The following is a 25,696-nucleotide window of genomic DNA, read 5'->3' as shown; positions in this document are numbered from 1 at the left end:
ACAGAATGTATTCGCAATTGGAGAAGAAAACAGATGATTGAAATACAAAAGAGAGTTTATATAAAATTACTCTCAGATCAAGATAAATAAGATAAATTAGATGCTAAACCAAATGTTAAAAGAAGAACAATATTTAATCAAAATTTAGTTCTATCCATATGAATAAAACAAAAATTTTCTTTAGTAAAACTATTTTATTGGAAAGACTACACTCGGTTTATCGAAAGATATAATGTATGATTTTTACGATATTGTAATGAAACCAAAATGTGGAGAAAATATATAACATAAAAATTGAACATCTTTATGGAGATATGATATCAATGAATGACTATTTTGATACAAGTGATTATGCAGAAAAAATATTTGCAGTGTACATCTAACAAATAGGAAAGTATTAAGAAGTATGAAAGATAAACATAAAGAAAAAATAATGGAAGAAGTTTGTGATTAAGAGTTTAAGTGCATGCTAGTAAATTTGATGATAAGGAAGAGATAAGGAAGTCAAGAAATCTCATAAAAAACAAAATATGATTTTAGGAGTACAAGGACTGCCTGTTCAACAATACTGAAAAATATAGAACAACTAATATGTTTCAAAGTGAAGAACATTTATTTTACATAGTTAAAGTCAATAAGAAAGCACTGAGTCCACCTGACAACAAGATATATATCTTCAAAAATATAGTAGCACATTAATGTATGGATATTATGCAATAAACAATTAGGTTTAAAAATCACATTTAATGCCTTTACGTTTTCCATTAAAAAATAAATCAAGAGACTGTCTAAGCAATCTTCAGACCGGATGCAGTATGACAACTGCTGCAGCTGTTGCTGCACATAGTGGAGACTGCCTCTTGCATTCCAGTAGACTTTTTACAAGATATATTCTTAAAAGTAAGATTCTAAACGATTTAAGTCTTTAATTTCTTCACAATTTGCGCATTTATTTGAAGCAGGGTGAGCAAAGCAGTATTTTCATCTCAGTTTTTAATGGTTTCCATACATAATGATATTTTTGTGTCTTCTTCACCCAGAATCCGTTTTAAACGCTCTTTCTAATAATATGTAGAATTTTTTTTCCACTGACACAAAGAATTTTATTTTTATTATATATATGTTATGATACCAGTTCAAACAAGATCTCTCACTTCGTTCTAGATCCATCCTTTGTAAATTTCTATGAAGTAAAATTATTAATTTGTTTCCCAACCCCAAAATTTTTACAAAACTTAGATTGAATGCATGTATAGTTTGGCAGCCATCATTTAGTTACAAAAAAGTATCTGAAAAATAAAAATTAAAAATTACCTTCAATCTAATTTATTAGCATCATTAATTAATTATTCTTATGTAAACTTGTTCCTCAGATAAAAATAATTTCTATAAAAATAAATATTACTGCTTAGTCCTCCTGTCACACTTTGATACAAATTAATAGAATTTGACAATAAGCTAAATTTAGTAATATTTCACATTGAGTTTGTATACTTTTAATATAGTTTATTTGTTTTAGAAGATTTTTAGCATGCGATGGAATAACATAATAATTATATATAAAACATCAAATCAAATAATTTTAAAAGAGCAAATTTGATCTTAAATGTGGGTTTTCTGTTGGTGGAACAATATTTGCTCTCAAGAAATTTATATTTTCTGTTAAAAATTAATAGTAGTATCTAAATAATCAATAAAGATATTGTTGTTGTTGTTGTTGTGGCCTTGAGTCCTGAGACTGGTTTGATGCAGCTCTCCATGCTACTCTATCCTGCACAAGCTTCTTCATCTCCCAGTACCTGCTGCATCCTACATCCTTCTGAATCTGCTTAGTGTATTCATCTCTTGGTCACCCTCTACGATTTGTACCCTCCACACTGCACTCCAGTACAAAATTGGAGATCCCTTGATGCTTCAGAACTTGTCCTACCAACCGATCCCTTCTTCTAGTTAAGTTGTACCACAAACTCCTCTTCTCCCCAATTCTATTCAATACCTCCTCATAAGTTATGTCATCTACCCATCTAATCTTCACCATTCTTCTGTAGCACCACATTTCAAAAGCTTCTATTCTCTTCTTGTCTAAACTATTTATCGTCGACATTTCACTCGATGTTAACAAATTTCTCTTCTTCAGAAACGCTTTCCTTGCCATTGCCTATCTACATTTTATATCGTCTCTACTTCGACCATCATCAGTTATTTTGCTCCTCAAATAACAAAACTCCTTTTCCACTTTAAGTGTCTCATTTCTTAATCTGATTCCCTCAGCATCACCCAACTTAATTCGACTACATTCCATTATCCTTGTTTTGCTTTTGTTGATGTTCATCTTATACCCTCCTTTCAAGACACTGTCCATTGCGTTCAACTGCTCTTCCAAGCACTTTGCTGTCTCTGACAGAAGTACAATGTCATCGGCGAACTTCAAAGTTTTTATTTCTTCTCCATGGATTTTAATACCTACTCCGAACTTTTCTTTTGTTTCCTTTACTGCTTGCTCAATGTACAGATTGAATAGCATCGGTGAAAGGATACAACCCTGTCTCACTCCCTTCCCAACCACTGCTTCCCTTTCGTGTCCCTCGACTCTTATAAGTGCCATCTGCTTTCTGTATAAATTGTAAATAGCCCTTCGCTCCCTGTATTTTACCCCTGCCACCTTCAGAATTTGAAAGAGAGTATTCCAGTCAACATTGTCAAAAGCTCTCTCTAAGTCTACAAATGCTAGAAACGTAGGTTTGCGTTTCCTTAATCTTTCTTCTAAGATAAGTCGTAGGGTCAGTATTTCCTCACGTGTTCCAACATTTCTATGGAATCCAAATTGATCTTCCCCAAGGTTGGCTACTACCAGTTTTTCCATTCTTCTGTAAAGAATTCGCATTAGTATTTTGCAGCTGTGACTTATTAAACTGATAGTTCGGTAATTTTCACATCTGTCAACACCTGATTTCTTTGGGATTGGAGTTATTATATTCTTCTTGAAGTCTGAGGGAATTTTGCCTGTCTCACACATCTTGCTCTTCTGATGGTAGAGTTTTGTCAGGACTGGCTCTCCCAAGGCTGTCAGTAGTTCTAATGGAATGTTGTCTACTCCCGGGGCCTTGTTTCGACTCAGGTCTTTCAGTGCTCTGTCGAACTCTTCACGCAGTATCGTATCTCCCATTTCATCTTCATCTACATCCTCTTTGATTTTCATAATATTGTCCTCAAGAACATCGCCCCTGTATAGACCCTCTATATACTCCTTCCATCTTTCTGCTTTCCCTTCTTTGCTTAGAACTGGGTTTCCATCTGAGCTCTTGATATTAGCGATTTTATTTAAATTTCTTATATGAAGTTTTTCGTTTTTATAATTTTATATTATATTTTTCATTTCTTTTTGTATTTTATATTCTCCATATAACTGGCGATAAATCTTCTTTAGTGACCAACTTTGTAAATTTTTTAGATTCTTATTTTTTAAATTATGAAATTAAAGCATATTAACCAGATTCACTATTAAATATAGATTTATTTTGGAAGCTTTATCGAGTGAATTTTATTCCTTGATCACCCTTAGCTAATCGTTCTTCTAATTTTCTTGCTGGGCCACAATGATTATAACCAGAGAGATGCATCACAAATCGTAATTTATTAATACTAATCAGCTATGGTATTCCTTTTCTTTTGTTGATAGTGAAATTTGTTCATTTATTTGTTAATATGTGTCTTATTCAAAATTTTCTCTACCATAATTTTTATTTTCAGCCAATTTCTCTGCATGAATTACTGTTTTTCTTTGCTTTGCTTCTGAAAGAGCTGAGCTTAAAAGTGGTTGTCTTAATTTTAGAAAATGATCTTCAGCATTTTTAAATCAATTTATTATCTTTAATACTCTTATCTGATTTTATTTTGTTTGCATTATTATCAGAGTTTAATGCTCCTGAATGTACAAAATATCTGATTTATTTGATTAATCAACATCATCAAATATTTCATCTATATATTCTATAATAATCTGTTTTTTTGTTAAAATATTCATAATCATCTGTACCTTCGTATTGCTTTTCCCGAATGAGTACTTTATCTCTATCAAATTTTACTGGTACGTTACCAACAAATTTAAATGTGCCAAAGGTCTTAATTCAAGAGACATTCACTGCAATTAATGTATCTGAGCACTCTTTCACTTATGTTTATTTTTTTAGTGGGTTATGTGTCTATTTTTAACCTCTTTGTTGTAGTTCTTCAATAAATCTTGCATTTCTCATTTGTTTATGTATAATCAATCATAGTGCTCAGTTGGTGGTATGCCACTAAATTGTTCAAAATATTTATAAGGAACTAAGTGACTCATCAAGATCTGTATGATAATTTACAAATTTCTTTAAAGTTATAAAAAGAGAGAATTTGACCGTTTTGTTTATTCCAAAATATCTGTAATACATTCTTTATAATTAGCATCTAAGTCCCAGTCTTTCGACCAATCATTCCTTATAATATAGCATGTAATCAATACCGCTGTTTGTGTTTGTTGCTTTACAAACGATTTATGATTAAAGATAGTTTCAAATTGTTTTGCAAATATTACATTTCACTTTCTGCCTCTTGGTTCATTAAATATATTTTTCTCACTTGGTTTAATTTAAATTTGTCCTACACATTAATCACATTCTTTGGTTAAATTAGTATGGAAAAATTTTATTAGAGTTTAATAAAATAAACATTTTATTAGAATTTAAAAAAATTATCCCATTATTCACAAATCTAAATTTTTTTACTTTTTGTTCATTTAAAAATTGGTAATTAACTGTTTCTCATTCATTTTTTATATACAGTTAAAAGTTATAATTAATCGCTTTTCTTTTATTTAAAAATCGAGGGTGTCATTGAGTGATCGAGAATCAGCAGTAGTAGATGCGTATTGCCTGTAGCTCCAGTCCTGGGGCTGGCATGGGACAGAATCGACAACATCCATCTACCTGCATATACACCTAATGTCATATTTATTAATCAATAAACACAGCAATAATTACCATTACATATCTAACAACTGTTGTCTATGGACTGTAATGCTTCATCTACATCTACATACATACTCTGCAAGCCACAATATGGGGAATGGCAGAGCATACCTTGTATCATTTCTAGTCATTACATTTCCTGTCCTTGCAAATAGAGCGAGAGACCATCTACATACGTTTCTTATAAGCTGTTGGTAGTTCCAGTAAGCAGAATATAAGTGAGAGAGCTCATGCAAACTGCCTTGTTGCCAGATTTCCCTGAACTATTTTCCCTATGACATCATGCTGTATTAGTAGATTTCTTCCCCTCTCCAACCCTCTGATGTCACAGCCCAAGATAGCATACTTGGACAACAGAAAATTCAAAAAGTTCAAGATGGTGGAACTAGTACACTTGTGTTCATGAGAAGTTTAAAAAAATCTACATGAACTAAGTTTAAAAATTCGTTACTATATTTAATTTCGACATATTTAATGTTTAAACAATTGCCCACATGCCAAGAGGCACGATGTTTAAGCTAGTACTGGCATGTTTTGTAGTAAGATAGATGGGGGAAGGAGCGTTATTATTTATTTAAACATCTGGGGACATCTATAGGCTGTGTGCTGAACACCACATGCTTGCAGTAGATCATTGTGGTGGCAGAGGGCTGGCGGCCTCTTGGCATCACAGAGATTTCCGTACCGATGGCTGTGAGCTGGCAGGCAATGCAGTCTTTGCCCTGGGCACTAGAGACTCAAACGTGCCCAGTTGCTTAAGCGGTCACTATGTAACTGATGCTAGCTGCCTGGCCACCACTACAGGAATGTATGCACATTGCTGCATGCTAGCTGGATGCAGTATAGCTGACTGACGCTTAGTGACGCTGACTGGCTGAAAGCCTACAGCAATCACGAATGTTTCTGGTTGAAAACACTCATCAGGTGCAGCCCTCTTGTGTCCTGTATTAATAGCTGCAATGTCAGAGCTTCCGTGAGTTCAGTCTTCCATAGAGCAAACAGACCATCCAATTGCTGTTACAAATAAACGTATGTGGTATGTCAGCCCTCCCTGTATGTTAGCAAAATGTTTGTTGGAATCTGGTTAATAATTTCCATGTAGTTTACAGCTAAATTCGTAGTAAAACTACAGTTGGGCTACTGCAATTTTCGATGATTCCCATTTATTATTCTAGTGTTTTAGAGTTTAGAGAGCTGTCATCTCTGCAACGAAGCGTCTTACACAGCCTTTAACAGTATCACAACCTGCTCATAAGCAGAACGAGGAAGATTGCCTTCGTTTAGAAATAGGTAAAACAATATCAATTACTTGTCATGTGGAATATATACATTCGGATGTAAACTCATATTTGTTGTCTGCTCTATCGGCCTATTTGCTCCACTTGTGAGCCCATCACAAGGTTGGGTAATGCTATGCTGTAAAACTGCTGAAGACTGTGTAAGATGCTTCGTTGCAAATGTGCCAGCTCTTTGGACTCTAAAACCCTAGAATAAGTGGGAATCATGGAAAATGATGACTGCCAAATCGGAATCTGACTGTGGCATTGCGTATAAGCTACGTGGAAATCGTTGTGTCTAGGAACCCTGCTTATCCGGTTCGCTAGACAAACAATCGAACAACTCGTATTAATGGGTTTTATTACGATTAGGCAAGATACAATTACTCAGCTTTGATAGCTGTGCCGCAAGCAAAGGGTGACATACAAAATAATCAATCTTCTTCCCTGTTGTGGAGCCCCTGATGAACCAGAAGCTGGTGGAAACGTCCCCCGGAAAACGCCCAGAAGGGTAGGTGTTCCTCTCCTGAGGCCCATACCATGATGTTGAAGGTGTGGGCGGGTCCAGCTCTGTCGGTAGGACGAGAGGAGGTGGAGGAGGAGAAGGCTCCGGCTCCATGGGGTCGTCCCGCGGTGCCCTGACGATACCCTCTGACGGCTGCTGTGGCCGCGCTGGCCTCGGGATCCGCGAATCGGGAGAAGAGACACAGAAAGGTCACCGTACACATGACAGTGGCGAAGTTGAATGTGATGTCGGCGCTGCAAACCGTCTGGGACTGAAATGAGATACATGCATGCGCCAAGTCGACAAACGATCTCGTTTCGCGGCCGCTGTCTGCTGCCGCTAAAAACTCTGTAAAAGACAATATCATCCGGCGCGAAGCAATACTTGCGGCCTTCCTTCGGCGCCGGATGCTATAGGGTGGAGCAGGTGGAGCAGTGTCCGATGGCGGCGGCCGTGAGGCAGTTCCGCCGGTAATGGTCCATCTCGTGAATGCCAACGATAGAAGGCGAGAAACAGTTGCAATACTTGATCCGTGGTGTTTGCGGGGCGAAGTTTGGCCATCTGCCGCTAGAAGGTTCCGACAAAGCGTCCGCTTCGCCGTTGGACTGTGGATGAAACGGTGTACTAGTTAGATGCTGTAGGCCATTGCGTTCACAGAATGTTTCAAATTCCTTTGACGTGAACTGAGGGCCGTTGTCCAACGCTATGACTTCGGATAAACCTTCGAGGCAAAAAATAGAGGACAACGCCTGACTTGTGTTACGTGGCGTTGTCGAGTTCATTGGCCAACAAAAGGGAGCTTGCTATAAGAATCTACCACAGACAACCAGCGAATGTTCCAAAAAGGTCCTGCAAAGTCTATGTGCGCACACTGCCGTGGTAATTGCGACTTAGACCAAGCAGAGAATTTTTGAGGCGGAGCGGACTGATTTTCCACTTGACACTGTGACGTCATTTCTTCTATCTGGGTGCCCATACCTGCCAAGTACAGTGTCGACGCGCTAACTATTTTGTACGAACAATTCCCCAGTGCCTTTGGTGCAGTAACTGCAACACTTCTTTTTGCTAAGCTTTGGGGATCAACACACGTGACTGTCCACTGTCATTTTGAACAAGAGTCATACCTTGTTGTATAGCGAGGCTATGCCGACGTGCAAAGCATCCGCGCGCTACAGAGTTCTTTATGTTATGCAGTGAGCGAGGCCAAGATGCGCGAATCTATTTTAGCAAAATGTCAAATCTGAATCAGCTTCCGCGGCCTGTGCAATTTTCCTATAGTTCAGAGGAAAGGATTGAAGCAATTCAGAATCGTGAGCATATATTAGACAACAAGATGCAGCAGAAACGTCCGCATTACCATGTTGAGCTGTCGGACGCTACACCAACAAAGCAATTTTTGGGCAATTCGTTCAGGGACCGGCTTCATCGGATGAAACAAGGAGTGCAATGGCTTGTGATCCGTTACTAAGCAGAATTTTCTGCCACACAAAAAGTGGTGGAATTTGGTGACACCATACACGATACCCAATGCCTCTTTCTCAGTTTGTGAATAGTTACACTGAGTTTCGGACAACACTTTTGATGCGAAAGCAATAGGCCGACCCTTATCACACAATCTGGGCGAAAGCACTGCACCGATTGCGCAAGAGGTAGCGCCAACTTGCAACACAACTGGTTTGTCAGGATCAAAGTGAACCAAGCCTCCATCACTGAGCAATGCATCTTTAAGTTTTCGAAAAGCTAATTGGCACTCATCTGTCCAAACAAAGGTGACGTTCTTGGGAAGCAAACGGTGCAATGGAGGTGTGATTTGTCCAGCATTCGCTATCAACAGAATATAATAGTTCGTTTTCCCTAAGACTGACTGCAATCCTGTGACATTGCGAGGAACTGGCAGATCACGTGTGGCTAACAAATGTGACTGAAGAGAATGTACACCTTCATCGTTTATGATATGACCAAGATACTGCAACTCAGGTTTAAAAAAATCACACTTGTCTAGTCTACACTTCAGTCCTGCTCATATAACACACGAAGCAAAGCACGCAAATTTGCAAGGTGTTCTGCTACGACAATGTCATCCAAATAGTTTGAACAGTTTGGTACTTAAGCAGTCAGTTGTTTCAAATACCATTTGGAAAATATAGGTTGCGAAAGCAGTGCGAGAAAGCAAACACAAATATTTAAACAAAGCCAAATGAGTGTTAACAACACATGCGGGTTGACATTCATCATCTAGTGGTATTTGAACTTACGCGTCGCGCAAATCAATTTTTGAAAAGTAGCGACAAGCGCCTAATCTGTCCATGAGATCCTCTGGGTGTGGCAATGGATAAGTATCAATCACAGTTAGTGGGTTGACTGTAGACTTAAAGCCAACACAGAGGCTAATGGGATCTGAAGGTTTGGGGAGCAAAACCAGTGGCTTGCCCATTGACTAGCTTGTGTGGGCGTAATTGCTCCGCTATCTTGCAATTCTTTAAGTTCAGCAGCCACTTTGTTCCGTAATGCAATGGGAAGATGTCTGGCCCGACAGAATTGTGGTTGAGCATTTTCTTTCATAGTAATATGTGCAACAAAATTGTTAACCTAGCCTAAGCCACAGTAGTGGTCGAAACCGGTCACTGTAATAAATAAATTGCGGTCAAGACTGTTTTTGATACTAAATACTTCGATTTTCTTCTGTTCCAGTTTTCTCACAGTGCATGATTCACTACCGTGCGATGCTGTGCTCCAGTAGTACATTCACAGAAACTTCGTCTTCACGTTACGAATAATCTTTGATAGCAGGAGATTTCTCTTGGCCAGGAATGTCATATTTCTCTGTGATAGTCTGCTTTATATACCCTCCTCGCTTCATCCGTCATATGCCTTTTGCTTCCAAGCAAGCTGAATTCCTTAACTTCGTTTGGTGATCATCAGTTTTCATGTTATATGTTTTATTGCTAATCTCATTTCTGATATTCCTCTACATGTTCCTTCAGTTTATTCTCAGGCTGTATTCCATGCTCATTAGACTGTGCATTCTGCTCAATACGTCCTGTAATTGTTCTCCACTTTCACTGAAGATATCATTCTTAAAGGAAGTGCAAAATGGCTAAGCAGGCATGGCTAGAGGACAAATGTAAAGATGTAGAGGCTTATCTCACTAGGGGTAAGATAGATACTGCCTACAGGAAAATTAAAGAGACCTTTGGAGACAAGAGAACCACTTGTATGAACATCAAGAGCTCAGATGGAAACCCAGTTCTAAGCAAAGAAGGGAAAGCAGAAAGGTGGAAGGAGTATATAGAGGGTCTATACAAGGGCGATGCACTTGAGGACAATATTATGGAAATGGAAGAGGATGTAGATAAAGATGAAATGGGAGATACAATACTGCGTGAAGAGTTTGACAGAGCACTGAAAGACCTGAGTCGAAACAAGGCCCCCGGAGTAGACAACATTCCATTGGAACTACTGACGGCCTTGGGAGAGCCAGTCCTGACAAAACTCTACCATCTGGTGAGCAAGATGTATGAAACACGCGAAATACCCTCAGACTTCAAGAAGAATATAATAATTCCAATCCCAAAGAAATCAGGTGTTGACAGATGTGAGAAATACCGAACAATCAGTTTAATAAGCCACAGCTGCAAAGTACTGACACGAATTCTTTACAGACGAATGGAAAAACTAGTAGAAGCCGACCTCGGGGAAGATCAGTTTGGATTCCGTAGAAATACTGGAACACGTGAGGCAATACTGACCTTACGACTTATCTTAGAAGAAAGATTAAGAAAAGGCAAACCTACGTTTCTAGCATTTGTAGACTTAGGGAAAGCTTTTGACAATGTTGACTGGAATACTTTCTTTCAAATTCTAAAGGTGGCAGGGGTAAAATACAGGGAGCGAAAGGCTATTTACAATTTGTACAGAAACCAGATGGCAGTTATAAGAGTCGAGGGGCATGAAAAGGAAGCAGTGGTTGGGAAGGGAGTGAGACAGGGTTGTAGCCTCTCCCCGATGTTATTCAATCTGTATATTGAGCAAGCAGTAAAGGAAACAAAAGAAAAATTCGGAGTAGGTATTAAAATCCATGGAGAAGAAATAAAAACTTTGAGGTTCGCCGATGACATTGTAATTCTGTCAGAGACAGCAAAGGACTTGGAAGAACAGATGAACGGAATGGGCAGTGTCTTGAAGGGAGGATATAAGATGAACATCAACAAAAGCAAAACGAGGATAATGGAATGTAGTCGAATTAAGTCGGGTGATGTTGAGGGTATTAGATTAGGAAATGAGACACTTAAAGTAGTAAAGGAGTTTTGCTATTTGGGGAGCAAAATAACTGATGATGGTCGAAGTAGAGAGGATATAAAATGTAGACTGGCAATGGCAAGGAAAGCGTTTCTGAGGAAGAGAAATTTGTTAACATCGAGTATAGATATAAGTGTCAGGAAGTCATTTCTGAAAGTATTTGTATGGAGTGTAGCCATGTATGGAAGTGAAACATGGACGGTAAATAGTTTGGACAAGAAGAGTATAGAATCTTTTGAAATGTGGTGCTACAGAAGAATGCTGAAGATTAGATGGGTAGATCACGTAACTAATGAGGAGGTATTGAATAGGATTGGGGAGAAGTGAAGTTTGTGGCACAACTTGATCAGAAGAAGGGATCGGTTGGTAGGATATGTTCTGAGGCATCAAGGGATCACCAATTTAGTATTGGAGGGCAGCGTGGAGGGTAAAAATCGTAGTGGGAGACCAAGAGATGAATACACTAAGCAGATTCAGAAGGATGTAGGTTGCAGTAGGTACTGGGAGATGAAGAAGCTTGCACAGGATAGAGTAGCATGGAGAGCTGCATCAAACCAGTCTCAGGACTGAAGACCACAACAACAACAACATCATTCTTAACTTTCACTGAGGATACCATTACTATCGTCTAACCTTGAATCTTAATCCTACTCTTGAACTTTCCTTTTATTCGCGTCATTGCTTCTTCGATGTATACATTGAACAGTAGGGGCGAAAGGATTACTCCCTCTCTTACATCATTTTTAATTCGAGCACTTCGTTCTGGGTTTCCAGTCTTATTGTTCCCTCTTAGCTCTACGTATCGACCGTCTTTCCCTGAAGCCTACACCCATTTTTCTCAGAATTTCGAAAATTTTGCACTTTTCCTAGGTCGACAGATCCTATAAACATGTATTTATTTTTCGTAAGTCTTGCTTCCTTTATCAGTCGCAAACTTAGTAATGTTTGTCTCGTATTCTTAACTTTCCGGTAGCCAAACTGTTCGCCACGTAAGAGATCCTCAGTTTCCTTTTCCGTTATTGTGTACGTTATTCTTGTAAACAGCTTGGATACATGAGTCGTTATGCTGATTTTGTTCTCGCACTTACCCGCTCTCGTTGTTCTCGAGATTGTGTGGATGATATTTTCCCTAAAGTCTGATGGTATGTCTCCAGACTCGTATACACTACACACCAGCTTGAATGGTAGCTTGGTTGTCATTGTCCCTAACGATTGCAGAAATTCCGAAGGAGTGCTATGAAACATGTTCAGGAAAAAATTTAAAAGAGGAAAAAATTATTGAGTGTAGTGACAGGTAAATAGAAGGGCGATACTTTGCCTTTACTATCGTTGATACGATCTGTCAAATACACTGCTCAAAAGAATTGAAGGGTCGCTTTTATGAAATCCAGTTATTGTCCCTCTTAACGATGAAAAAGTTTGAAATTCGGGTCAGAGATGCGTTCAAACATCCTCTGTAAATTTGCAAAACCGTGGCAGCCTGTGACGTTACGACAACGCTTTTACGGGAAAGGTGTCGACTACACATGCGAAAAGAAAAGAAAAAAGGCCAGGGCTCGGAAGTTCCGGAAGTTCATGTGAAGTGTAAGGCTACTTTGGGGCCAAATTTCGTAACACTTTTGCCCAGCTCCACTGTAGAAGTGTCACACGATCGGAAGGTCATCACCCCCCCCCTCCCCTGTTAACCACTTCTCACTCACTTATTTTGATGCCTTTGTGATAGTCAGAACCGCAACACCCAGCATCCAAATCACGCAGTTTTCTTATGGATGGCAGAGGAAAACATTTGAGGGAGGCTACCTCTCAGAATCGACACGAAAAGATCTCAGCTCATGGCATAATGAATGTCAATGAAACCACCCTTTCCCTTGCAACTTTCATTCACAGGCATTTTGCGGATGAAAATAACAATTTGCAGTGCGATGTCCAACAGAACGACACTCCTGACAGTCTTTGACACTGCTGTCACCCTCTGGCTGGTTTATCCCTTGTCTATGGATACCCTCTAGTTTATCCCTTGTCTAAGGATATCGCGGGGCCACAGCGTCATTGAACATGATTTGACCTCTTTGGAATGTAGCACTATTACAATGTTTGCTCTGGTATACATGATGGAAACACTAGTGACCGTTGAAAACCATTCGACGAATTTTGAACGTGATCCGATGCAGCAAAGGAAATTTATGCTTTTCTAGCCCTGTTGTTTTGCACCCTCCTGCGGCGTGATCAGAGAGGGTGGGGCTCTGATATGTGCATGAAGAAAATAGGTAAGTTTCTCTCTAGCACACCCCAGTTGTGACAACACTCCCAGTGCCGCCTCCACACATTTATTGAGCACTTTAAAAATGTACCTGTTCAGAGACAACCCGCAAGCCACTGCTCTGCACCTGCAGGCAGGCAACCCCTTCGACACTCCTTGGTTCGCACATGTCCACAAGCAGGTGTTAGAGCAGCAGTGCAGCACCACTAAGCTAGAGTGTGTCAGAGGTTTACTTGCCCGCCAGTGCTTAGGAATCGGTCCAGGATTGTCTCTGTACAGGAATAATTTTAATGTGGTCGACAGCGGTGTGCAGGTGACACCGAGGCTGCTGACAAACTGAAGGGTCTTAGAGAGACACTTTGCGTTTTATTCGAGCAGATGTCAGTCTCTCACCCTGCCGTGATCTTGCCACAGGAGGATGCGAACAGCAGGGCTGAAAAAGCAGAGACCCCATTTTTTGTGTCGGATCACTTCCAAATTTTGTCGAACGATGCTAAAATTGCAATCGTGCTACACTCCAAAGAGACCACATCACGTTCAGCGCAGCTGTAGTCTCACGATGTCCTTACAGAAGGGCGTAATGGTCTGGCGAGGAGTCCACAGTGTCAAAGATTGTGAAGAACGTCATTGTGTTTCACAAGACAATGCAAAATGTCGATTTCGATCACAAAATGTGGGAAAAGAGAAGGGGTGGCTTCATTGACGCCTCATGAGGCCTTTTCGTGTCGTTTCTGAGAGGTGGTGTGTCTGAAATGTTTTCCTCAGCCACGTGTGAGAAAACGCTGGATTTCAGCGCTGGGCGTCGCTGTCTTGACCTCTATCGCAGAGGCGTCAAGAGAAGGAATGAGAAGTGCGGAACGGAGGAATGACGACCTTCCCATCGTGTGACACGTCTAACGTGACCTGGGCCAGAATTGTGGAGAAATCTGGTGCCAGTGTGGTCTCATTATCCACCTTGCACCTAATATGAACTTCTGAAGTCTAGCTTTTTTTCTTGTATGTGTCGACACCTAGTAGATGGGAACAATGGTAGGAGGGTGTCCACAATGAGGAAATCAAAGAAAAACTGGGAATGAACTCTATAGATGTAGCAGTCAGGGCGAACAGGCTTAGATGGTGGGGTCACGTTACACGCATGGGAGATGCAAGGTTACCCAAGAGACTCATGGATTCAGCAGTAGAGGGTAGGAGGAGTCGGGGCAGACCGAGGAGAAGGTACCTGGATTCAGTTAAGAATGATTTCGAAGTAATAGGTTTAACATCAGAAGAGGCACCAATGTTAGCACTGAATAGGGTATCATGGAGGAACTGTATAAGGGGTGCTATGCTCCAGACTGAACGCTGAAAGGCATAATCAGTCTTAAATGATGATGATGATGATGATGATGATGTCGACACCTTGCTGTCTGAAGAGTCCCTGAACCTGAGGGCGATGTCATGGCGTACGACTCTTGTGCGCCATTACAGAGGAAGGCTGCAGGCACCTTTGAGTATTACTTCAAACTTCTGCGTCGTATTGGGGGGAAAATGGATGATTTTCAACAAAGTGACCCTTTAATTCTTTTGCGCAGTGTGTTTCAGTGTGAGTATTCAAAAATCTATATTTTGCAAATGTCGATGATCGTGAGCATCCGTCCCTTCGATGCATTTGGGAACTTTTATGAACGTGTGCGACACATGGCACATGCAAAAAAATATATTTTGAGTAATAACTGAAAAGGACGAGGGGACTTGAGGATTTGGGCGTACTGGTAACAGATACAGAGCCTTTGCTTGCATTAAAACCACGAGCCACACCTGGTGAGCACTTAAAACAAGCCTTCCGTGTCGACAGCTACGTGGGTGGCAGGCGCGGTGTCTGGAGAGACGGCGGGCCGCTTCCTGGAGCTGGTGGGCCTCAACAGCACGTGCGCGGGGGAGGCGGAGGCCGGCTGCCGGCGCGTCGTCGACGAGCTGGTCACTGAGTACCTGGACGTCGACGACGTGTCGCTCACTCCACAGGGCATCTACGAGGCGCTCAAGAAGCGTATCGTCGTGCACCCTGGTAAGTCGCTCCCGCTCCTCTCACTCTGTCCGTCTCTCAAGGATGACCACAAACTCGCCACCACGTAGGCCCTACGGGTCCCAGGAATTGCTCTCGGCGTGGTCCGACCAAGTTCCCGGCACCCACAGTAGTGGTTCTATTGTATTGGTCCTTTGTGAAACATAACCATGTTGACTTCATGGTAGCGTTGTTTAAGTTCTGTAACAGAAACAGTTTCGCTTGCAAGGAGCAAGGGAGTGATTGGCTGGGGGAAGAACGTAAAAACGGGGGCCACTGTTGGTACACGGGTGTGCAGAACTTTAGGACAAAAGTAACTTTCACATTGTGTGCTGCTGTCAAATAGCATTGTTCGAATGAACTTGGCCCAAGCGTAGAAAGAACTCCTGCAATACTGTGTAAAATGTGACGGATAGAAATGACGCTTTCATTCGAACACAATAATTATACGAAAGTCACTGCGATTCATGATAGTCGCCTGGACACTGCAAACAGCGGGACATGCTTCTTGATAGGGTTTGTGTCCACGACGGACGGCAGTGCACGCTCTGCATTCTGCCAGGCTGGTCACGAGGTCGGTAAAGAGTTCTCGTTTTAGGGTTTCCATTCCTCCACCAACACGGTTGAAAACTTCTCGACGCTTGGTGCGTACAGACGTGCTGCAGTCTCAACTACGCATCCCAAAAGTGCTTGATAGGATCGAAGTCGGAGGGGTTGGGCAAGGCAGTGCATTCGCGGAATACTAACTCAACTAACTCAACCTGTGCAACTCCATGCGCTCGAGCTCTGACATCCATAAAAATGAAGTCAATGTGGAATGCATCCCGAAAAAAGTCGCACATGGGAAAGGAAAGCATCCTCATAATTACCTTGACCGGTGACTGCACCATGTTCAAAGGTCTGGAGGTCAGTACGTCCATGCAACATTATGACGTCTCCCCACAACATAACAGCTGGACCACCGAAACGATCATGTGCGACAGTGTTCGTGGGTGCTTAACGTATTCCCACCTCCTGTCACAGGTGGTCACGTAATGAATCAAGGAACATTATCGAGCATGATCAATTACCGTCTTTACTATGCTATAGCAGTTATTTCTATGTAAGGGAGGCGGGGTCAAATGTGCGCACTTAACACTTTTCTGTTTTTCCTTTCTGCTTTTATGGTTACGTGACACTGTTAGTTGTGTACAATACACCTACGATCATACCTTACACGATACCAAAGTACAAGTTTTCTTGGATGGTGTATTAAAGTTACATTTCACAAAATGTTACAACTGAAGAAAATAGATCTTTGTCCCAGGACTGGCCAAAATTCCACACAAAAAGAAGTCATTGTAATTATAAAAAACTAAAGGAGAATTACAGTACCTATCACGTACTATCATTATTAACTTGTATAATGTTTTGCTAGGCACACCAAAAAAAGTTTTGCATCACCTCGGTTCCGAAACTTGTGCTGAAAACTGGAATAGAGATCAACATAAATATCGTTTCCGCCCTTTTTACTGCTCATGAAAACCACACATTGCATTTTGTACCACCTTCAGAGGTAGTGGTTCAGATTGCTGTACTCACCGGTATCTCTAATAACCCAGTAGCACGTCCTCTTGCACTGATGCATACCTGTATTCGTCGTGGCATACTATTCTCATGTTCATCAAGGCACTGTTGGTCCATATTGTCCCACTCCTGAAGGACGATTCGGCGTAGATCCCTCAGAGTGGTTGGAGGGTCACGTCGTCCATAAACAGCCCTTTTCAATCCATCCCAGGCATGTATGATGCAGTTTATTTCTGGAGAACATGCTGGCGACCGTAGTGGAGCGATATCGTTATCCTGAACGAAGTCATTCACAAGATGTGCACGAGAGGGAGCGAATTGTCGACCATGAAGACGAATGCCTCGCTAATATGCTGCCGATATGGTTGCACTATTGGTAGGAGGATGGCATTCACTATCGTACAGCCGTTACTGTGCCTTCCATGGCCACTAGCGGTGTACGTCTCCCGCACATATTCTCCCGATACAGCAGGGAACCTCAACCTTGTTGCACTCGCTGGATAGTGTGTCTAAAGCATTCAGCCTGACCAGCTTGCCTCTAAACACGTCTCCTACGATTTTATGGGTCAAGGCATATGCGACACTCATTGGTGAAGAGAACGTGATGCCATTCCTCAGCGGCTCATTCGGCATATTGTTGGACCCATCTGTACCGCGCTGCATGGTTTCGCGGTTATAAAGATGGACATCGCCATGGACGTCGGGAGTGATGTTGCGTATCATGCAGCTTATTGTGCGTAGTTTGAGTCGTAACACGACGTCCTGTGGCTGCACGAAAAGCATTATTCCACATGGTGGCGTTGCTGTCAGGGTTCCTCCGAGCCATAATCTGTAGGTAGCCATCATCCACTGCATCTACTTGGGCGTCCTGAGCGAGGCATATCATCGACAGTTCCTGTCTCTCTGTATCTCATGTCCTAACAACGTCGCTTTGGTTCAATCCGAGATGCCTGGACACTTCTCTTGTTGAGATCCATTCCTGGTACAAAGTAACAATGCGTACGCTATCTAACAGCGGTATTGACCGTCTAGGCATGGTTGGACTACAGACAACATGAGCCGTGTACCTTCTTCCTTGTGGAATGACTGGAACTGGTTGGCTGTCGGACCCCCTCCGTCTAATAGGCGCTGCTCATGCTTGGTTGGCCGGCCGGTGTGGCCGTGCGGTTCTAGGCGCTTCAGTCTGGAACCGCGTGACCGCTATGGTAGCAGGTTCGAATCCTGCCTCGGGCATGGATGTGTGTGATGTCCTTAGGTTAGTTAGGTTTAAATGGTTCTAAGTTCTAGGGGACTGATGACCACAGATGTTAAGTCCCATAGTGCTCAGAGCCATGCATGGTTGTTTACATCTTTGGGTGGGTTTGGTAACATCTCGGAACAGTCAAAGGGATTATGTTTGCGATACAATATGCACAGTCAACGTCTATCTTCAGGAATTCTGGGAACCGGGTTGATGCAAACCTTTTTTTGATGTATATTTCAAAATTATCACTATCATGCGAATCATCATCATCACTATCTCCATCATCACGATAGTATTAAACATTGAAACATTACACTAACATATAACTAATTTAAATGCTAATTATTATTATTTGTCCATCTCTTGGCACAGTTCTCTGTAGTTTTTCCTGTACAGTCTGTATTCCTGTTTCGTCTTCATTATAGACTCTATGGGGCGGGAAACTTTAATTAGATTGGAAAGTTTCGTGTTACTGACAAGAAGTTCCATTTGTGCTTTGTTGAGCCACATTATCTCCCGATACTGATTTTTTCCGGTTGTCTCAAACTAAAATTATGACGAGCCCAGTTTTCCCCTGCCAATCGGGTTTCTATATTAAACGGGTGGCTTAGGCCATTACTTTCGGCAAAGTGATGAGCTAAATGTCGGAACTGTTTAAACGCAAGGCCGCAGAACATAGACTCCAGACTGATACAGTCCTCCGCCGTTTCCTCTGTCCCAGAAAATACTGTCTTGAAATGTTGCACTGACGCAGCCCAGACTTGCTTTAAGTCTTTTACATAATATGATTTCACTACATTCAAGACTTTTAGCTGCATTTGTAATAGAAGATCCATTTTCTATTAGCTTCTTTGCATCCTCTGACATTTTAGAAGGCAACAGCATGGAGAACGTTTTTCTCTCTTAGTTTCTCCAAGCTAAAGTTGAATTAGTCTTATTATTCTGAATCAGTCGATGTGAAATAGAGAACTATAAATTAAGCCCCATCAAATTTGCTAAATAAACCTACGCGTTCAGCGTTAAAACCAAACAAATAAAAGACTAACTTTGTGGGACAAAGGTACGCATGCAGACATTTGCCGCAGCTAGTTCTTAGTATGTTTGCCCGGTGTCACTGATTTCTGAAATTATGATAACAGCTGCCATATGGGACAACTTGTTAACTAACAACCGAGCTTAAAGCGTGAGTTAGGTTTTGTAATTGAATACGAGGTATTGCTAATTCTTTGGGTTGTTGTAGCAGACAGGTAACCCCCAATTATGTGGTAAATACCAAAATCGCAAGCCCCAGAAAATTAACTCAGTCATATCGCGAAAGCTTCAAAGCACAAACCACTAACACAATACACCTGACTCTTCCACCATAAACCCTCTCAACTGAAAATGCAGATGTGATACACTACATTCACAAGTGAGGAAAAACCAGATTCGGATCTTTGCCCTGTGTGCACCTTTGTCCCTACTTACCGTACAGTCCAAGTTTCATCGAGCTATGTTAGTTGACAGTGGCACATGACGTGAAAGGTACTTTCGTCATAACGTTTTACAGAACATTAGACAGTGTTTCCTATTTAACATTAAAATACTAGTTTTTAAGTGTTGTTCCGTAAGTAAGACTGAAACATTACATGTTCGTTAATGTTGAAATTAATCACCCTGTATATATTCCGTAAACCAACTTCTTCCATGTACATCGATAACATAAATCGTTCAAATACTTTATGGAACATGCAACTAACTACTTTCCCCATTGGAAAGCCTGTAGACCCGCTCTCAGTTCGTTGGTATTTGGCTGAAAAGAAGTGAGTTTTGTATCACCACACACTATCCTCTCAGGTAGGGAATGAAAGATGAGAGGAAAAGAACACTTTGTACTCTCTGCGTCCTTCGTTGTGGTCGCAACACTATGCTGTCCCCTCAGTCGATCACATTTTCACATTAATTTGATGAGATGTCCAGAAGAGGATGATGTTGTTGGGGGTTGGGGGCGGGTTGATTTGTAGCTGTTTCTGTGGTGTCACCGCCAGACACCACACTTGCTAGGTGGTAGCTTTAAATCGGCCGCGGTCCAGTAGTACATGTCGGACCCGCGTGTCGCCACTGTCAGTCATTGCAGACCGAGCGCCACCACACGGCAGGTCTAGAGAGACGGACTAGCACTCGCCCCAGTTGTACGACGACTTTGCTAGCGACTACACTGACGAAGCCTTTCTCTCATTTGCCGAGAGACAGTTAGAATAGCCTTCAGCTAAGTCCATGACTACGACCTAGCAAGGCGCCATTAACCATATCTGGATAGTGTCTCATTTATATAGTCAAGAGCGGTGTACCACAATGATGGAATTAAAGTTAAGTATTAAAGGAGCTACGTACTTTTCTTTAGTGCATTCATAACGTATACTGTTCCAGACTTCACGCCCGTCTGCGTTAGATAGCGTGCATTTCAGCCTCCTCTATCTACAAGGTGTTGGCACATTTGCCAACACATCAGTTTCCACGTACGCCGGCCATTGAGGAGATCTGTATGGGATCTGCCTGGATAACCGTGCGTATTAAACCGGCTGCTTGGAGGAGAGTGAGATGTGCCGGCAGTGGTAAGTTCCTATGGGACCAAACTGCTGAGGTCATCGGTCCCGAGGCTTACACACTACTTAAACTGACTTAATCTGAGTACAGCACACATACCCGTGCCCGAGGGAGGACTCGAATCTCCAATGGGAGGAGCCGTGCGAACCATGGCAAATCGCCTTAAACAGCGCGGCAAGTGCTCTGGCGCCCCGATGGAATCTGCACGGGAGATTTACTGCAAGCGTCGGTGTATCGGTGTCGCTTTTAGGAGGTTTCTCACATTCCATTAGGTGAATTTCGGGCTGATGCCTACGTCGAGCCTGAGATAACCGCTATACAAACATTTACACTCCAACGCACAATTTACTCAAGACGCGTACGCATGGGGTATACCGATCCATGCTGGGATACAGTTGTTCTTGTTGTGGTCTTCAGTCCTGAGACTGGTTTGATGCAGCTCTCCATGCTAGTCTATCTTGTGCAAGCTTCTTCATCTCCCAGTACCTACTGCAATCTATATCCTTCTGAATCTGCTTAGTGTATTCATCTCTTGGTCTCCCTCTACGATTTTTACCCTCCACACTGCCCTCCAATGCTAAATTTGTGATCCCTTGATGCCTCAGGACATGTCCTACCAACCGATCCCTTCTTCTAGTCAAGTTGTGCCATAAACTTCTCTTCTCGCCAATCCTATTCAATACCTCCTCTTTAGTTACGTGATCTACCCACCTAAACGTTAACATTCTTCTGTAGCACCACATTTCGAAAGCCTCTATTCTCTTCTTGTCCAAACTATTTATTGTCCATGTTTCACTTCCATACATGGCTACACTCCATACAAATACTTTCACAAACAACTTCCTGACACTTAAATCTATACTCGATGTTAACAAACTCCTCTTCTTCAGAAACGCTTTCCTTGCCATTGCCAGTCTACATTTTATATCCTCTGTACTTCGACCATCATCAGTTAATATGCTCCCAAAATAGCAAAACTCCTTTACTACTTTAAGTGTCTCATTTCCTAACCTAATTCCCTCGGCATCACCCGACTTAATTCGACTACATTCCATTATCCTTGTTTTGCTTTTGTTGATGTTCATCTTATATCCTCCTTTCAAGACACTGTTCATTTCATTCAACTGCTCTTGCAAGTCCTTTGCTGTCTCTGACAGAATTACAATGTCATCGGCGAACCTCAAAGTTTTTATTTCTTCTCCCTGGATTTTAATACCTACTCCAAACTTTTCTTTTGTTTTCTTTACTGCTTCCTCAATATACAGATTGAATTACATCGGGGAGAGGTTACAACCCTGTCTCACTCCCTTCCCAACCACTGCTTCCCTTTCATGTCCCTCGACTCTTATAACTGCCATCTGGTTTCTGTACAAATTGTAAATAGCCTTTCGCTCCCTGTATTTTACCCCTGCCACCTTTAGGATTTGAAAGAGAGTATTCCAGTCAACATTGTCAAAAGCTTTCTCTAAGTCTACAAATGCTAGAAACGTAGGTTTGCCTTTCCTTAATCTTTCTTCTAAGATAAGTCGTGAGGTCAGTATTGCCTCACGTGTTCCAACATTTCTACGGAATCCCAACTGATCTTCCCCGAGGTCGGCTTCTACCAGTTTTTCCATTCGTCTGTAAATAATTCGTGTTAGTATTTTGCAGCTGTGACTTATTAAACTGATTGTTCGGTAATTTTCACATCTGTCAACACCTGCTTTGTTTGGGATTGGAATTATTATATTCTTCTTGAAGTCTCAGGGTTTTTCCCCTGTCTCGTACATCTCACTCACCAGATGGTAGAGACCTGGGATACAGATGACCTTCGATATTCGATCTCTCAACACATAATCAGCTGAGCTCAGCAGTTGTATTCTCGCCACTCGGCAGCAGTCCCAAGTCTGTGTCAAGGGGGGTGGGGGGGTGAGGGCCTCACCGCGGTTTCTCGAAGAAAAAACCTTGTTTCACAAAGCGGCTATCACCCATAGCACTTGCTGTATCGATTATACATATGATTTTGACCTGAATCCCAGTCGATTTTTGAACACATTCTAAGTTGACTTCTGAAGGAATCATTAGTTGATTTTCGGATGCCTGCACAGTGTCCGCGATGTCTCTGCAAGGGGAATCTCTGTCTCAACTAGAAGTAAAAGACTTTGGGTGAGCGAATGATCACCGCTGTTGTGATTACTAGCGGAATTCGTAGATTTAGATTACCAGGGCAGAAATAAACGACTAATAGGAATAATATGCAAAAAAGAGTACATATTATCTTCTTGGTATATCCAAGAAAATGATATTCTGACAGAAAATTTTTGCCGGATCGCTGCACTACCAGTTGTACAGCCCCGGTTAGCAGCTGCTTTAAGTTCAGTTCTAGGAACAGCGCAAAAAAACGCGTCTTACGAACATGTAATGACGCCTAATCGGAAAATAAATGCGAGATAAGTGAACCTGCGCAGAGTTAACTGGAAAATAAGTTTTGACAGTGGCGGGAATAGTTATGGAATTAGTGATGACTGTTTTTTTTAGGATGAGGAATGCGAAGAAACGGGCTCAAATGGCTCAAATGGCTCTGAGCACTATGGGAATCAACTTCTAAGGTCATCAGCCCCTACAACTTAGAACTACTTAAGCCTAACTAACCTAAGGACATCACACACATCCATGCCGGGGGCAGGATTCGAACCTGCGACCGTAGCGGTCGCGCGTTCCCGGACTGTAGCGTCTAGAACCGCTCGGCTACCCCGGCCGGCTGAAGAAACGGGGACATCACATAAATTATATGGAAGAATATGATGGTTCTGAATTTATATAAAAATTTCGTACTACTACTACTTTTCGAGTTCATACTTGAGAAACTGGAGCATACGAATGAAATGTGAAACTATTTTCTAACATAAAACTTTTTGCTTGTAGTAGACGTAATACTGGTATTTTGTGAATTGCGTTCTGTCACGTTATATACGTAAATGGGGTACATAAAAATTACCATTGTTCTCAAAACAGTCTCGCTTATTTGGCGAGTGTTACAATTGCTACAATAGCCTATTTCGTTTTATCTAGCAGACAGTGAAAAAATAGAGGTTATCAAATCGAGAAACCACACCAATCTTGGGTACTATTCGTATTAACAGCTTTTTCAATATTACATAACGACATTTTAAATTTTCATGTAGCAAAATATTTGACGAATCTTCAGGAAATAGGCTGTTTTGCAAAAAGGAAAGCACGTCGTGTAAAGCTGTAGCGAGATTAGAGTATCCAGGGCAAGGTTCCTGAATTAGTATCTCTTATTGAAGGAAATAGTGCGCATATAGTATTAGGAACGGAAAGTTGGTTAAAACCGGAAGTGAACAGTAACGAAATCCTAGACACAGAATGGAATATATACCGCAAGGATAGGATAAACGCCAATGGTGGAGGAGTATTTATAGCAGTAAAGAATTCAATAATATCCAGTGAAGTTATTAGCGAATGCGAATGTGAAATAATCTGGGTTAAGCTAAGTATCAAAGGTGGGTCAGATATGATAGTCGGATGCTTCTATAGACCACCTGCATCAGCAACCGTAGTAGTTGAGCGCCTCAGAGAGAACCTGCAGAACGTCGTGAAGAAGTTTCGTGATCATACTATTGTAATAGGGGGAGACTTCAATCTACCAGGTATAGAATGGGATAGTCACACAATCAGAACTGGAGCCAGGGACAGAGACTCTTGTGACATTATCCTGACTGCCTTGTCCGAGAATTACTTCGAGCAGATAGTTAGAGAACCAACTCGTGAAGCTAACGTTTTAGACCTCATAGCAACAAATAGACCGGAACTTTTCGACTCCGTGAATGTAGAAGAGGGTATCAGTGATCATAAGTCAGTGGTTGCATCAATGACTACAAGTGTAATAAGAAATGCCAAGAAAGGAAGGAAAATATATTTGCTTAACAAGAGTGATAGGGCACAAATCGCAGAATATCTGAGTGACCACCATCAAACGTTCATTTCTGAGGAAGAGGATGTGGAACAAAAATGGAAAAAAATTCAGAAACATCATCCAGTACGCCTTAGATAAGTTCGTACCGACTAAGGTCCAAAGCGAGGGGAAAGATCCACCGTGGTATAACAATCATGTACGAAAGGTACTACGGAAACAAAGAAAGCTTCATCATAGGTTTAAGAGTAGTCGAATCATAGCTGATAAGGAAAAGCTGAACGAAGCGAAAAAGAGCGTAAAGAGAGCAATGAGAGAAGCATTCAACGAATTCGAACATAAAACATTGGCAAACAATCTAAACAAGAACCCTAAAAAGTTTTGGTCATATGTAAAATCGGTAAGCGGATCTAAATCCCCTATTCAGTCACTCGTTGACCACGATGGCACCGAAACTCAGCTCGCCCTATTTGCCCAAGAAATTCACAGTGCCGTAGACACTGGCGAGCAGATTGATGCCGTATTCCTGGACTTCAGGAAGGCATTTGATACGGTTCCGCACTTACGTTTAATGAAAAAAATACGAGCTTACGGAATATCGGACCAGGTTTGTGATTGGATCCAGGATTTCCTAGAAGAAAGAACTCAACATGTCATTCTTAACGGTTCAAAATCTGCAGATGTAGAGGTAATTTCGGGAGTACCGCAAGGAAGCGTGATAGGACCTTTATTGTTTACAATATACATAAATGACTTAGTTGACAACATCGGTAGCTCCGTGAGGCTATTTGCAGATGACACGGTTGTCTACAAGAAAGTAGCAACATCAGAAGACTCGTACGTACTCCAGGAAGACCTGCAGAGGATTAATGCATGGTGCGACAGCTGGCAGCTTTCCCTAAACGTAGATAAATGTAATATAATGCGCATACATAGGGGCAGAAATCCATTCCAGTACGATTATGCCATAGGTGGTAAATCATTGGAAGCGGTAACGACC

General features: G+C 41.5%; 1 protein-coding gene across 1 annotated transcript in view; it reads left to right on the top strand.

The window, feature by feature from the left end:
• The window catches only part of LOC126100379 (uncharacterized), a 161,216-nt gene that overhangs the window by 69,454 nt on the left and 66,066 nt on the right, over window positions 1-25,696 (top strand). The window contains exon 4 of the mRNA XM_049910987.1: window positions 15,182-15,391. Coding sequence (XP_049766944.1) covers window positions 15,182-15,391 — 210 coding nt within the window. The remainder of the gene's footprint in view (window positions 1-15,181; window positions 15,392-25,696) is intronic.

This window comes from Schistocerca cancellata, chromosome 9 (assembly GCF_023864275.1).
Source record: "Schistocerca cancellata isolate TAMUIC-IGC-003103 chromosome 9, iqSchCanc2.1, whole genome shotgun sequence".
NCBI lineage: Eukaryota > Metazoa > Arthropoda > Insecta > Orthoptera > Acrididae > Schistocerca > Schistocerca cancellata.
This window is presented reverse-complemented; position numbering and strand designations above follow the sequence as displayed.